Source organism: Phaethon aethereus (assembly GCF_964289735.1).
Source record: "Phaethon aethereus genome assembly, chromosome: 1".
In the NCBI taxonomy this organism is placed as follows: domain Eukaryota; kingdom Metazoa; phylum Chordata; class Aves; order Phaethontiformes; family Phaethontidae; genus Phaethon; species Phaethon aethereus.
Window position 1 is genome coordinate 163147466 of NC_138575.1, and position 14392 is coordinate 163161857.

Consider the following 14392-nt stretch of genomic DNA (forward strand, 5'->3'; position numbering starts at 1 on the left):
ACTATTTATATCTTTTTAGAAAACTTGCTGTATTTCTTACCTCCTTCTGTCCTTTGATCTGATGTACACCTGATTATGTCCTGAACATCTGTCTAAACAATTGTATACTGATATGACAGATTTCATGTTAATAGTTTTAGTATATCTAATGTGAAGTGGCTATCCAAATGAAAACCTGACTTCCTAAATCAACTCATTGAATTATACCTTGTAAATACGAAGGTTTTCTGAAACATGGGCCCAGCATTGCAGATTGGCATGTTGTTGTAGTAGCTCTCATGTGTCATGAGATCAGTAGCGCTCTCATGTTCTTGTAGCAGCTATGAAGGAGCTGTATGCTTCGTGGAAATCTTTGCAAGATGCACGGTGTTTTGTGTAACAGAAGCCAGCTTTGAGTCTCTGTGATACTCCTATAGAAAAACTCTAATTCCCTTGTTCTGTCTTACAATTTGCCTCTTTGATAGCTGGCATAATTTTCGATCTTTCAACCGACTGCTGTATATCGAACATTATCAAGTGCTGTCATATGTATAGCCAGGGATAGGCAGCATCTTATACAGCTGTATTTCATAGATGTGATTGTGTAAGCCAGTTAGCACATTATTAAGTGGTTTTGGTTGCGGTTTAGCTGCGGCAGACATTCCTACCTGTAGGTTTGCTGAAAAGTAAAGGTAGAAGAGAACAAAGTTGAATAGCTGCTTCCATAGGGATTTTTCATGAAGCAGCCTTTTTGTGCACTGTCATTTTTGTCTTGGGATAAGTGACATCTAATGGTAGAGGATTTTGCTGCAGACCTAGTATGAATAGCTGTGGTGGGTTGACCCTGGCTGGACACCAGATGCCCACCAAAGCCGTTCTGTCACTGCCCTTCCCAGCTGGACAAGGCAGAGAGAGTGTAACGAGAAGCTTGTGGGTCAAGGACAGGGTGAGGTCATTCACCAATTACTGTCACAGGCAAAACAGGCTCAACTTGGGGAAATTACTTTCATTTATTGCCAATCAAATCAGAGTAGAGATGATGAAAAATAAAACCAAATCTCAAAACATTCTTCCCCCCACCCCTCCCTTCTTCCCAGGCCCACCTTCACTCCCGATTTCTCTCCCTCCTCCCCCCGAGCGGCGCAGGGCAACGGGGAATGGGGGTTGTGGTCAGTTCATCACACGTTGTCTGTGCTGCTCCTTCCTCCTCAGGGGGAGGACTCCTCACACCCTGCCCCTGCTCCAGCGTGGAGTTCCTCCCACGGCAGACAGTCCTCCACGAGCTTCTCCCACTGAGTCCTTCCCACAGGCTGCAGTTCTTCCCGAACTGCTCCAGCCTGGGTCCCTTCCCCAGGGTGCCGTCCTTCAGGATCAGACGGCTCCAGCCTGGGTCCCCCGCGGGGTCACAAGTCCTGCCAGCAAACCTGCTCCAGCCTGGGCTTCTCTCCCCACGGGGCCACAGGCCCTGCCAGGAGCCTGCTCCAGCATGGGCCTCCCATGGGGTCACGGCCTCCTTCGGGCATCCCCCTGCTCCGGCGTGGGGCCCTCCCCGGGCTGCAGGTGGAGATCTGCTCCAGCGTGGAGCTCCATGGCTGCAGGGGCACAGCCGGCCTCACCATCGGCTTCCCCAGGGGCTGCCAGGGAACCTCTGCTCCGGCGCCTGGAGCCCCTCCTGCCCCTCCTGCTGCTCTGACCTGGGGGTCTGCGGGGCTGTTGCTCTCATGTGTTCTCACTCCTCTCTGTGGCTACAATTGCTGTTGCCATTTTTCCTGCTTCTTAAATAACGTTACCCCAGAGGCGCTACCACCGTCGCAGATGGGCTCGGCCTTGGCCGGCAGTGGGTCCGTCTTGCAGACGGCTGGCACTGGCTCTGTCAGACACAGGGGAAACTTCTAGCATCTTCTCACAGAAGCCACCCCTGCAGCCCCCTGCTACCAAAACCTTGCCACGCAAACTCAATACAGTAGCATTAGCTGCAGATATTCAGGATGATTCAAGGATGTGTTCTGGAAAACTACGTGAAGTTGATCCCTGGAGCTGGTGCAACAGCAAGGTATTCACATAAAATCTCCATTTCCGATTCATAAAAATATCTGGTTTGGGCCATCTTCTTCCCATTCCTCTCTCCCATTATACAAGCAGGCTTGATGTTGAAGTGCAGTGGGTGGAGGAGAGGGTATTTATCCTTCTAAGAAAATTTATTGATACCAGACAGTGGAAGGCTTGGAGATCCTTAGAAGTGTTCTGATGGCATTGCACTCACAAAATTCCAGGTGACCGGAAGAATCCACCTTCCTATTCTTCATCTCTTAATGCAGGCAGATGGGTTCATGAATAGGCATGTATTTATCCTCTTGGGAATCTCTATGTTCTAGCTACAGATGTCTGTCATGCTCTGTCACTTAAGACTCAATGAAGAATCTTTCTTGTCCCTTTCCTATGCCAACTAAGATGTGGAACCGACTGTAATGGTCAGAAGTCCTCTCCAGTAGTGTAGTAGAGACCAGCAGGATCCTTGTGTGTTCTCGGCAGGAAATGTAACTTGAAATATCTTCAGTTTTAACTCTCCTGGGTCTTCAGTCTGTGAAGGACTTTGTGCTTTAATCATTGTGCCACTATTTGCAGTCTGTTTGACCAGATTGTCTCATTGCTCAAAGCCTTTTTTCCCTGGAGAAACGGGATCTTCACATCAATATCTTGGTCTTCTGGGCTTTCTGGAGCACGTGCCAAACTTTTCAGTGACATCTTCATGTATTATGTGTGCAAATGATGATATTCAATTTAATCAAAATGTTTTGTGTAGGCAAACAAGTGTCTATTAGGCTTGGATTTCCCCTGCTATTGTAGAACACCAAATCTCTGTTACACTTTATGCTGTAAAGATAGTATGGCCTGGTCAATCCAGGTTTTTTTCATGAAAACAGTATCAAAATACTGCCTCCACTAGGAGTTTTCTGGGCCTTTTTTCCTCTTCAGCCTCCTATTTCTAGGGCCTTTTTAATTTTGTGGAAGTGTAGGGAATTGTAGTAGATGTGTTAAAATTGGTGTGAATGGAAGATGAACGGCAATGTGGGGATGGGGAAGCCCCAGAAGGTAAAAACGTCTTTTTTAAAGACATTTAAAAAAAGACAAGGGCTACTAAGAATGGCATGTATTGATGACAGCACATCAAGACTCCAGCATGTCTTCATGCAGCTACTCAAGACACCCATTTCAGGAAAAATAAGAGACAGACAATGACTAGACTAAAACAAAGAGTCAAGCCACTAAGAGATGATGGCAGGAATGTAAAGAATGTCATAACCTTCAGACAGGTAAGGAGAGAAAGGGCTGTGAGTAAGTCCTAATGACTCACAGAAATCTTAATTAGTGTCAGCTTTAAATGGTAGAAGAGGCATATCCAAAATCAGTACATAGCTGGTAACCTAAGCATAATCTAGGATATCTGATCAAGTTTACATAGCTGGTATCCTCAGTCTCACCACTTACAGTCTGTGGCAACACCACCTTGGTACAGGTGTTTTCATCCCTAGATGCTGGACAGATTCATTGAATGCAAACATCTTGTTCTTCTATGTTGGTATTAGAATGTGTTTGAAACTGACGTTTGAAAATGTGTGATCTCTTTTTATTTGTTTATAGAATTGGATTTGTTTTCATTTTAAGTACAAAAGAAGAAATTGATGGAAATGAAGATGCTGGAATAGCTCTTTGGAGAACCTTTAATTACATTGCAGAGGAATCTGACACCTCTCAAGCCTTTACCTCGATAATTAATGTTAGTTCTTTTGCAAGAAATCACCTTTTTTTTTGTTTACTTATTACTTTTCTATATAGTTAGGATTTTGCTACCTTGTGACAACATGGTACATTTGCATTTACTTTGCATGGAAGTAATTAAAAACATGTATAGCATTAATATGCTATAGAATGAGTTGCAGAAATACTTTCCTCCTCTGGAAATCAGCTTGCTCTTGTCATTTTACCTCTCTACAGACTTTCTTCAAGAATGTAAAAAGCTAGATGCATGCCTTACAGCTTTTAGTATTTTCTTGTGAAAAACGATTCTGTATTTGTGTTAACGTGATGTGCCCGTCTTTGTGTTCTGTATCTCTGGGAGTACAGGCATTTTAATATCTCCTTGGCAATCCTATAAGCTTTGAAAAAACCCTTGGTTGTCCTCTAGTGTAGAAACAGAGTTAAGATAAGTTCTTTTTTGTTCATCCTTGAGCTGTGTCGAAAACACAGAAATATTCCAGGCTTGCAGCTTAATGAATGAGACAGGTTTTCAGTGTGAGAGAATGCAGGTTCATGTAAAAAGACAGGAATTTCAGAGACGAGAGATGAATGGAGGGAAATATAGTGAGCAGTCTATGTGAAGGCTCTGCAGGCAAAAATCATATCAGAGAATATGGTATTAATATATAACATTTTTCCTCACTTTTATTTTTTATTATTCTGTTCAGTGCCTAGAAACTGGTGTCATGGACAGACTCAGAGAGCTTAAGATGAAAGGAACTGAGTAGGAACTAGGAGTACCTTGGAAGAGCAATAGAAATCCACAAGTGTTAGGAGCTGACACACATGCATGACTATTATCCATGACCAGACCACAAAATAGCAATTTACAGTGTGCTTTTTAAAATGCTGTGTTCCTCTATTTACTTTGTTTTATAATATAAAAAGGAGGAGATGATAAATATAACTAAAAGATAACAAAAATAGAATAAATAAAATACAGGGTTGAGATATTCAGAGCTAGAGAGAGAAATGTATTATTCCTCATTTGAAAAGAAATGGATTGAATACTTTTCACTTCAAATTTCTTTTGTACATTTGATGAAAGCAATAAAATTTTATGCTATGAAATAAAATAGCATTGGTAAGGAAAAATTATCACTGTAGGAAAAAGTATCACTGACTAATTCAGGCTTGGTTTCATCCCATATAGATTCAGGTAACTACCCATGGTTAGGTGGTTTCTAGTAAGAATTTAGATTCCTTCTCTAATCAGTGGAGAGAAATAACCTTTCACATTCAGCTCACATAAGTGTATTTTCTTTGCCATTTCAGATTTATACTAAAGGTATAATAATAAATTAATCAGGACAGTGCTCTAATAAAAATTGTGCATATGTGCAATGGTGATAATTACTAAAGCAATATAAAAACTGCAATATAGCAATAAAAGCAATATAAAAGCATACCGATATACTAGAGTACTATAAAAAGATGACATTTACTTTAGTAATTTTATTAAATTATTATTGACAATTTATTACCTTTTTTTTATTTCTTTCTGTTATAATTTTTACAGATGTACCATGAAGTGAAAGATGGAACTGTTCTAACAGTAAATCACGTGAAAGATATTCTTAGAAGTGAATACCCACATGCTGATGTTCAGAGTATACTAGGTGTTCATTCTGAATATGATGAAGGGAGGAAGGTATGTCAATAGCAAAGCGGTAACCAATATTGCAGTACACAATTTATTGCATTTACTAAGCTGAAAGACTGCTAAATGTTACAGCAAGTAAATGCAGTATCTTTGAGTCAATTGTTTTTCAGCCACCATTTAGTCATTAGTGGAAATCTTGAAAGGGTTTCTGCATTACTACTCTCACTATTAAAATTTCCTATTGCCTGCTGCATTCAGGAGCACACATTTTTTTTCTAAGTAAGCATGTCAAGGGGTCTCTCTTGCACTGCAGAAATTGTTTACGTTTGTCTTCTGGGTGAGGAGCTGAAGCCTGTCTTCTAGGTGAATCATTGTTTTCTTTAATTGTGCTTTCTGGTTATAATTTTCTTTGGGAAAGACAGCTATGGATTTTGAATTAAAAGCTATAGAGGACACATTTTTATCTGTAATTGATTATATAGACAATTTTCTGTTAAAATATATATAAAATTACCATTTTCCTTCACATGTCTTTAGCTGTGTCATTTGTACAATCTTGTGTTTCTGACACATGCCATCCATTTTATTTATTTCCTTTTAAAATTTGTTACATAATGTATACTATGTTCCTTTAAAAAGATGCATCTGGGCAGTCAGAAAAAAGCTGCTGTTCGCCTTGCGCTGCTTGTTCCTCACTGAATTGCATGGAGGGCAGTTTGAATCTGCCCTGGAAACAGCTGGATATGCTTCGGGGAGGAAAGCTTCCCACAGAGGACATTAAAGGGAAAAAATAGATAGCCAGCCACCAGGAGGAAGCCCCGTGCACAAGTAGGGACAATGAGACTGTGATGAAGATGAGGGAGGAGACGGTGGGATGACAGAAAGATGGACTCATAGATAGTGCCATAGAGTTTGTAGCCATCCAGAAAGTGACGGTGAAAGAAACCATGAAAGGATGCAGAACAGGAAGGGGAAATTACTTACAGTACATTTTTATTTCTATTTGTCTCACTGAATTTTCTCTGTTTGAGGAAAAATTAACTTGTTCTGCTTTCTTAACATAAAAGGCTTGGCTTCTGAACATAAAAGCCTTTAGTTTTTTTTTTTTGGGGGTGCTGTTTTTGGGGAAAAAGTCTAGGTCAATCCACCTGAAACTATGATTGTTTTAAGGTCTTTCTCCAATGTTATTTACTTGGTATTTTTTGCTAAGAATGTTAAGCAAAATAAAATAACATTTCTCAGCAAGATTATAAAGCAAACATTTAAAATACCACGTATAGATCTATAATTTCTTTTGTCATGCTACTTGAGAAATGACTCCCAAGCATCCTGTTTGCTTTCCAAACACTTCCTGTTGTACCTGCTACTCCTGAGAAGGTGTGACAGTGAACAGTGCTTGGAGATTAGAATTCGTTGTCTCCTGATAATAGTTTCATTTTTTTGCTGCAGTCAGCCACAGTCTATTTAATCCTGTGATATTTCTGATATGATCAGGCAGGAGCAACCTTTTATAAAAAGACTGGCCTGGGTCCATTGCCTCAAGCTCTCTTTAACGGCGTGCCCTTTAACAGAGAAGAGATGGATGCTGCCGAGTTAGAGACAGTTATTCTTCAGAGGATTATTGATGCCACCGGATTCTTCCAGAGGGCAGTGTTCATGGTATGTTTAACATTTCTGAATGAATGCAAGATGAAATATTTGACAGCGAATTGTTGGAGCCGTGTTTATATATTCCATTTTTCATAATGAGATGGCTTGAAATGAATAATATCACAACTGAAATTACGTTGTTACATTAATTTGCGGTCATGGTTTTGAAGCCGTATATTTAGATTATACAAGATTGAAGGATCAACTAAGCGTATAGTAATTATATGGAATTTTTCAACCAGAAACTGAAAATGTACTGCAGTTGTTCATTGAAAAATGTGTATCTGATATTTTGAAGTAATATCGGTGTGATATTTATATATTTTTTACTTGACATTGTCCATAACTTGGTGTATATAGAGGTTTTAAGCTCAGTTGAAGGATTGTACAAATGCTTGGTCTTTATTTGTCTTGAAACTATAAAAGTACAGATTTAATTTTTTTTCTTTTACTACAGGGTCTGTTAAATGATCATATAAATGCAATGGATTTTCTTATGGATCAGCACAATGTAGTTTCCCGTATAAACCCCACTATTCTTGGAGCAGAAAGAAGATACATGCATTTCAGATCTACATCTGGTAAATACTTTTCTTGCATTGACTGTTGTTATGTTTGTCCTTTTTTTAAGTCTAACATGTTGTGGTTTACATTTTGCAGTTCCATTTGATGTGGAAGACTTCTCTACATTCTCCTTTTTGGACTCACAAGATAAAAGTGCTGTAATTTCAGACAACATGAAGTATTTAACAAAAAAAGGTATATTCATTTTCTATATGGGTTTTATTTTTTTATATATATGTATGTATGTATGTGTGTATGTATGTATTACATATTGTTGAAATTTGCCAGTAAAATGTCCCAAATAAGTAAGTATCCCAAGGTTCCCATGTAAATAAATAAATTTACCAATATCTCAGTATCTTCTTTCAGGAGCCAGATCATATCCTAATATTATAAACATAAATTATAATTAACAGGATAGTTATTTTCGATTTTGTAGTTTTGTTTTACAGGCATGAGGTTAAAATGCTTTGCAAGACTTTTGCAGCTTCAAAAACAGACTCAGTTTTCATACTAATATGGTTTTACTTGAAGATATTAAAGAGAGTATATTCAGTTTTCAAAGGACTCTTACTTGCAGCATTAGCAAGTGAAGAATATAGTTATATGTATAGTTTGTGTAATAGCTACAAAATTAGGCATTTCTATAATTTAAGGAACAATTGATTTTTTTTTTTATTTATTAGCATTTAGTATCTCTTTATTTTTCCTCTAGTTAAGTTGTTTAATTTTGGTATCTGAAGCTTTGTCTTTCTGTAGAAAAGAAAATATATATATATTCTGATGGATTATTACTCATGTATACATTTTATCTTGCTAAAACTCACACTTTTTTGTACATACAAAATATTTTAATGTAAAATATTCTTATTGCATATGCAAGTATTTTATTAATTATACTTTATATACTTCATAATACATTATATTAAATGTTAGTGTAAATTAATTTTATTTATATTTATAAATATAGTAATTTACTCATAGTAATCATATATAATTGATATATTTAATGTATTTCTATTAAATTTATTAAATATGTTTTATATACTTTATAGTATTTTAATAACTATATTATTATTTCCCTTGGAGTTAGAAGAAACTATAATTACAACAGTGAGGCATAATACTGCATGGAATTTTACAACAGCCTGCACCTTGTTAACCTCTACGAGTAGACAGTTAACAACTGCTCATTTGCATCAGTCCATCAAGGGACAAAATAATCCTGTTAACAAAGTGCTAATCTTTCAGTAATTTTTATGCAATGTTAACATAGTTTTTACTTATTCCATTATCAGAAAGAAATGCCATATACTTACACTTCTTTAGAATAAAAAAAATTATTTGCTTGTATTTGATTCTCTGTCTACAGCCACAGGGACATCCCAGTTAGTTGTCAAATGATGACTGGCTTTCAGTCTATAGGCTCATTTCTGAGATTCAAATTTCTTGAGTAAAACCCATAACCTTTAAGCTGGAATCTAGATTTCAAATCTCTGTCCCCAGTGTCTTTCTCTAGACTGCAGCAACACTTAATAATAACCTCTTCCTAGAATCTCACCAGAACCTTGTAAAATTCCCATCTATACGTAATACCTTTTAGGGAATATATGGTAGACCTGAGTAAACTGATACTCTTCTACAGATAATTTTGCAGAATTTTTCATGTACCATTGGCCTTCTATGAAGAATAAAGAACAGGAGGCTATAGACCAGCAAAAAGGGAAATTTTCTGCATATATGCCTATACAGTAGTTTACTTTCTTTGGACTGTATTTGGTATATTCCTGTTTGTGTCCAGAAATGGAAAGTTTTGTCCTGCCTTTGATTGAAGGACTCTCCCTTTGCTGCCAGGGAAGGTGAATGTCCTAACTCATGCATTCCTGTAACTACTTAATTCTTTTATTTTCGGATATATGACCAGCCTCCATCAAATCTTCACAAGAAACCTCTGGTAAAGCAGGTCGTATTAATTGGAGCTAGCTTATTATTTAGGGCCATCTTGTTCAGTGGTACAACAATAGATCGGCTATTTTAATGACTCATTCATATTATCATGATACATTACCTCCTAAGAATTTTATTTCAATTCAGGGAGCAAAAGATTCTGATGTGGTGAAGATTAGTCTTGCAGTTGAAGTCAGCAAACATACACAAACTTCAAAACCTCAAACAGAATTAATTCATTATTCATTACTCGTGAGAAGATTCTCCAGAATGTAAAGCAGGATTATCTTTCATTTTCAGGTGAAGATGCATTATATGCTGTTACTATCTGGATTATTGCTGATTTTGATAAGCCAGCTGGGAGACGACTGCTTTCCAATGCCTTGAAACACCTGGTGAGTTTCTAGCAGTTTTTATTAAAGTAATTATTATGAATAGGTTCTTAACAATACTGCACACATTCAAAATTATACTCTTAAATAAAGGTGGACAATTTTTTTTTGTGGGTTAGGTGCAGACTTGTGAGACTGTGCTTTCATTTTGCTCTACTTTCCTGCAGCACTGGCATCTTACAGGCCTGTAAATGATCATTTGGTTCATGGACTCCTGATGCAGGAGACAAACTATGACGCTGTGCGTTAAAAGGGTGAATTTCTTCCCAGTTACAGACCTTCTCCCGTGAAGTAACCTAGCATGTTACCTGTGCCAGGGAAGCTAGGATAATGCCTGTTGATGTGAACCATTATGCAGTGTTCTCCTGTATCATATATGGCCATGAAGTGACCATTTTTCCACATACTGTTTGTATGCTTCTGAGACCAATTATTTTTTTTTTTTTAATTTTAATATGGTAGGAGGATCATCCACATTTATGAGTTTGCTTATTTTTAAGTTCTTCAGTATTAATAATAGGATTTAAAGTATACAAGTAAATGTCACATGAATATAAATAATAAAAAGCCCTCAGTTCTGGGGAGGTTAGAAGAGTACTTAGATTAAAATTGACAAAACATCTAGATTTACTAATCAGGAATAAAACAGGAACGACCCTAAGGGAATTATAAAATTGGTATGTTACAGGGAGTGCGTGATACCAAATACATCTTTAAAAGAGGCTTAAAAAACTGCAAAGAGGAATATGCAGCACAAGTCCTTGTTACAGAAAAACATTTCATTTATTTGACTGCTAGATCTGTGACCTAAGCTTGACAGATGTATTCCCTCTGTAGTTTCATTTTTCCCACCCTTCAGTGGGGAAAATATGCCATAGCTCCCAGCTAGGAAGTAAGAACTGTCTGGGCAAGTCCTCATCTGTTAGCAAGGAGAATCTATAGGAAAAACATTAGAAAAAGCCGTTCTGAATGAGGTTTGTTGGATCCTCTATGAAATAGCAGTTTAATTGGTTATCTTCATTCTAATTCATAGATTTTATTTAGATAAACCTCGTGTACTGCTTGGTCTAGTGATTTCTGAGTTTCATGACAAAAAGACAAAAACATAGTCCTTTTTTGAAGTCCATTGATTCGTACGGAGATTCTCTACTCCTTTCCTGTCCCTTTTGCCTGTTGGTTCAGGGTCTAGTAGAATTTCCAATAGGTGCAGAACTGGGACAGACACCTCTTGCACACGACTTGCCATTGGCGTTTGAAGAAAAGCGTGCAAGAATCTGGGAGAAGTGGATGAAGGGAACTCACTTGTAACTGTTCCAGCTAATATATAATATTTTGAAAACTAATACATTTTTACTTCATTTGAAAAAAATTGAGATGTCTTAGCCGGAAGAGACCTCTGGAGGTCTTCTAGTTCAGCCTCCCACTCAAAGTGGGATTCTTGCCATTATTAGATCAGGTCAGTTGTAGGTTTGTCTGAAGGACTCTTGAAAATCTCAAAGGAGGTGACTCCATCCACTCCCTTGACAATTTGGTGTTGCACTGCCTTCCTAGTGTAGTTTTTCCTGCCAGGCCAAAATTTCTGACCATTACCCCTTGTTATACTCTCTGCGGCTACCAAGAAGAGTTTGGCCCTGTCATGTTTTTCACTCCCCCCACCTTCAGTAGTTGTTGGTTGCTATTAGGGTTCTCCATAGCCTCCTCTTTGCCAGACTGAGCAAACCCAGCTTCTTGAATACCTCATCATAGGCCTCTGACCATCTTGGTAGCTCTTTGCTGAAGCCTGTCCAGCATCTCAGCATCCTTACTGCACTGGGGGGACCAAAACCAGGCACAGCAGTCCAAGTGCAGCCTCACAAGTACTGAGTAGAGGAGAATAAGAACTTCCTTTGATTGAGTGCCATGTGTCTCCTAATGTGGCCTAGGATGCCGCCTGTCTTCTTTCCAGCGAGAGCCCACATCTCAGGAACAGTTTAAAGTACACATTTTCAAGCTTTCCAAATAAGTGTTTTAACAAAAATTTTCTCAAGGGCTGCAATTTAAAGTTTGCTATTTAAATATGTTGAATACCAGTGATTTCATTCCTTATTTTTGTACTCTTTACTGCAGTAGAGTCCATTTACCTTTTCTTCAGTTAGTGATAGTATTTGATACTACCTTAGAATCATCACTCTCTTGAATGAAATTTAAGTGGTATCACTGATTTTAGCAACTGAAAGATGTTCTTGCTGATTAAGATTAAAGTGATAAGTGGATAAATTTTCTTGTATTATGCTTAGTTTGATAGTTTTTGAAAAATAGAAAAACATCTAGAAAACCAGTTCTGAAATCTGTAAATGAACACTTGTGTATGTCCTTTGTTAAAAAATACACTTCTGCAGAATGCTCAAAGGCAATTGTTCGATAAAAAAAAAACACTGCTCTTTAAAATAGGTATTACAGAATAGGTAAATCCTTACTAATAACATTTTTGATCCTAGCTGAAGTTCTGAATTAGGCATTGTATGTTTTCTAAAGACAAAGAGCTGCAAAAAATTAAATACTTAAGGGCATTTGACAGAGTTATAATAGATATGAATACATTAGGTAACAGCAGATGGAACTGTAAAATTGTGTATTCTGTATTTTTCTTTGCAGAAAACAAGCAGTCATGCACGAGTTGGGATTTTGAACAATCCTTCATCAAAAATAAAGGAAGATAACACAGCCATTGCAAGAGGAATTTTGACCGCTTTTCTAACCCAAAACAACAGCAACTTAAAAAGTTTCCTAAGTAAACTCACTAAGGAAGAGACAGCAAAATCCCTTGCTGCTGGAACTAAAATTACTAAATTCCTCATCCCAGTGAGTGCAAACTAAATTATACTACTTTCTTTTTCATTTTACATATATTTTATTGTAAGGAGGTGTCGTTGAGGGTAATGGTGTTTGGCCAAATGCTATGAAGTTTATAACCCTTATACAGCTTCTGCTCAAGCAGATTTGGATTTTTGACAACTTTTATGTGATGGAAGAATAGAGAATTCCTTTAAAGGAAGAAAACACAAGAGTACTGAAAAATACAGAGTATAGATACTGGATTATTGAGGCCAAAATAGTTTAAGTTTTAATTGTTTATTTTTTTTAATAGCTGTCTCAATTAAAATTACAGTATTAACGTTTGTCAAGAATTAGGACTTCAGAAGTAACTGGTTTTACCTTGCTGTTGTGGTTGTGAACAGTAATAGGCACAGGCTGAAGCAGTTGAGGTTAATGAGCATTGTATATTTTTGGCCAACATTTTCTGGTGTGTTTCTGTGAAAATTCTTTGGTTTAAAATACAAACGTTGCTGATTTCGAAGTTCACATGTAGAGTGGATCTGAGTTATTTGATAACAGCTGCAAACTACAGTTTTTGTTTCAGGAGCTGTAAATTGTAGTATTTGTAAATAGGAAGATCTGGAAGTCTAAAAGAACTCTCTGGCACCATATTGGTAAATTCATTAGCTGGTTTGGGTCATGCTCTTATTTCATTGTCTAATAGATTTTGTAAGACATAAAAGGTAGCTAATTAAGCAGAGCATGCATGTTACTAATTTATTTTATTATATTAATTGTATCTGAATGAATCTATTTGATTGGTCTGTACATTTCTAATGAAGAAATACATATCAGTAGAGTTTAATATAGCAGGGTAATTGTGTCGAGTGAGGCACAGTGCCACTGTAAACATGGCAAAGTTCCAGCATTTTTTTCCCCACTTTGAACATTGATTTGTTGTGTGTCTTACTGGATGATGTTGGCTTCCCCAAAACACGTCTGAGCTGTATCTGATGACCACATTAAAATATTAGGTTAGGTTTTTAGAGTATTATGGATCTTTTATACCTTTTTCCTAAAAGTGAGAATACAGTTCAGTTGTTAACAGAGGATTATATTTTTCATGCAGCTGTGTGCCGGCTCATAGAAAAAGCGCTCAACCTCAGGCTTAGCTTTCCTCCTATGGTTATTCACAGTTGCTCAAGGGTAAAAACTACACGCTAGTTAGACACACACTAGACCATGGCTGCACACCAACAGTCATGTACTTGTATTGAAGCTGAGGTTGTTGTTTTGTTTTAATTTCTGGTTACCACATAGCTTGAAGAAAATATTTGATTATCTCAGCTGTTACAAAATTTATTTTTGCTGAATCATTCCCCTATCTTGTGCTTTATTTTTGCTTTAGGGAATGGATGACAATACTTTTGAGAAGAAGTACAACACTTTAGGATTGGATTTAATTAAAACCCAACAGATGTTCTGCCAGGAGGTTCTTAAGCTGCTTCCTGGGCAAACGGCTGTTATGAGCAATGGCAGGGTAAGAAAGAAATTATTTGTCAATCTTTTTGTAGGTATTTTTTACTTCCTGGAACTTCAGTTTCAAGCTAAAGAAAATGCATTATATTGATTTACCTCTTGTTCAGCCTGTTGTTAGAGAATG

General features: G+C 37.3%; 1 protein-coding gene across 2 annotated transcripts in view; it reads left to right on the forward strand.

The window, feature by feature from the left end:
* Window positions 1-14392, forward strand: part of UGGT2 (UDP-glucose glycoprotein glucosyltransferase 2) — a 94409-nt gene that overhangs the window by 42372 nt on the left and 37645 nt on the right. For both annotated transcript variants that reach the window (XM_082001170.1, XM_082001169.1), the window contains exons 15-22: window positions 3622-3757; window positions 5297-5428; window positions 6875-7039; window positions 7488-7611; window positions 7691-7789; window positions 9842-9936; window positions 12568-12774; window positions 14138-14269. In XM_082001170.1, the coding sequence (XP_081857296.1) occupies window positions 3622-3757; window positions 5297-5428; window positions 6875-7039; window positions 7488-7611; window positions 7691-7789; window positions 9842-9936; window positions 12568-12774; window positions 14138-14269 (1090 nt within the window). The remainder of the gene's footprint in view (window positions 1-3621; window positions 3758-5296; window positions 5429-6874; window positions 7040-7487; window positions 7612-7690; window positions 7790-9841; window positions 9937-12567; window positions 12775-14137; window positions 14270-14392) is intronic.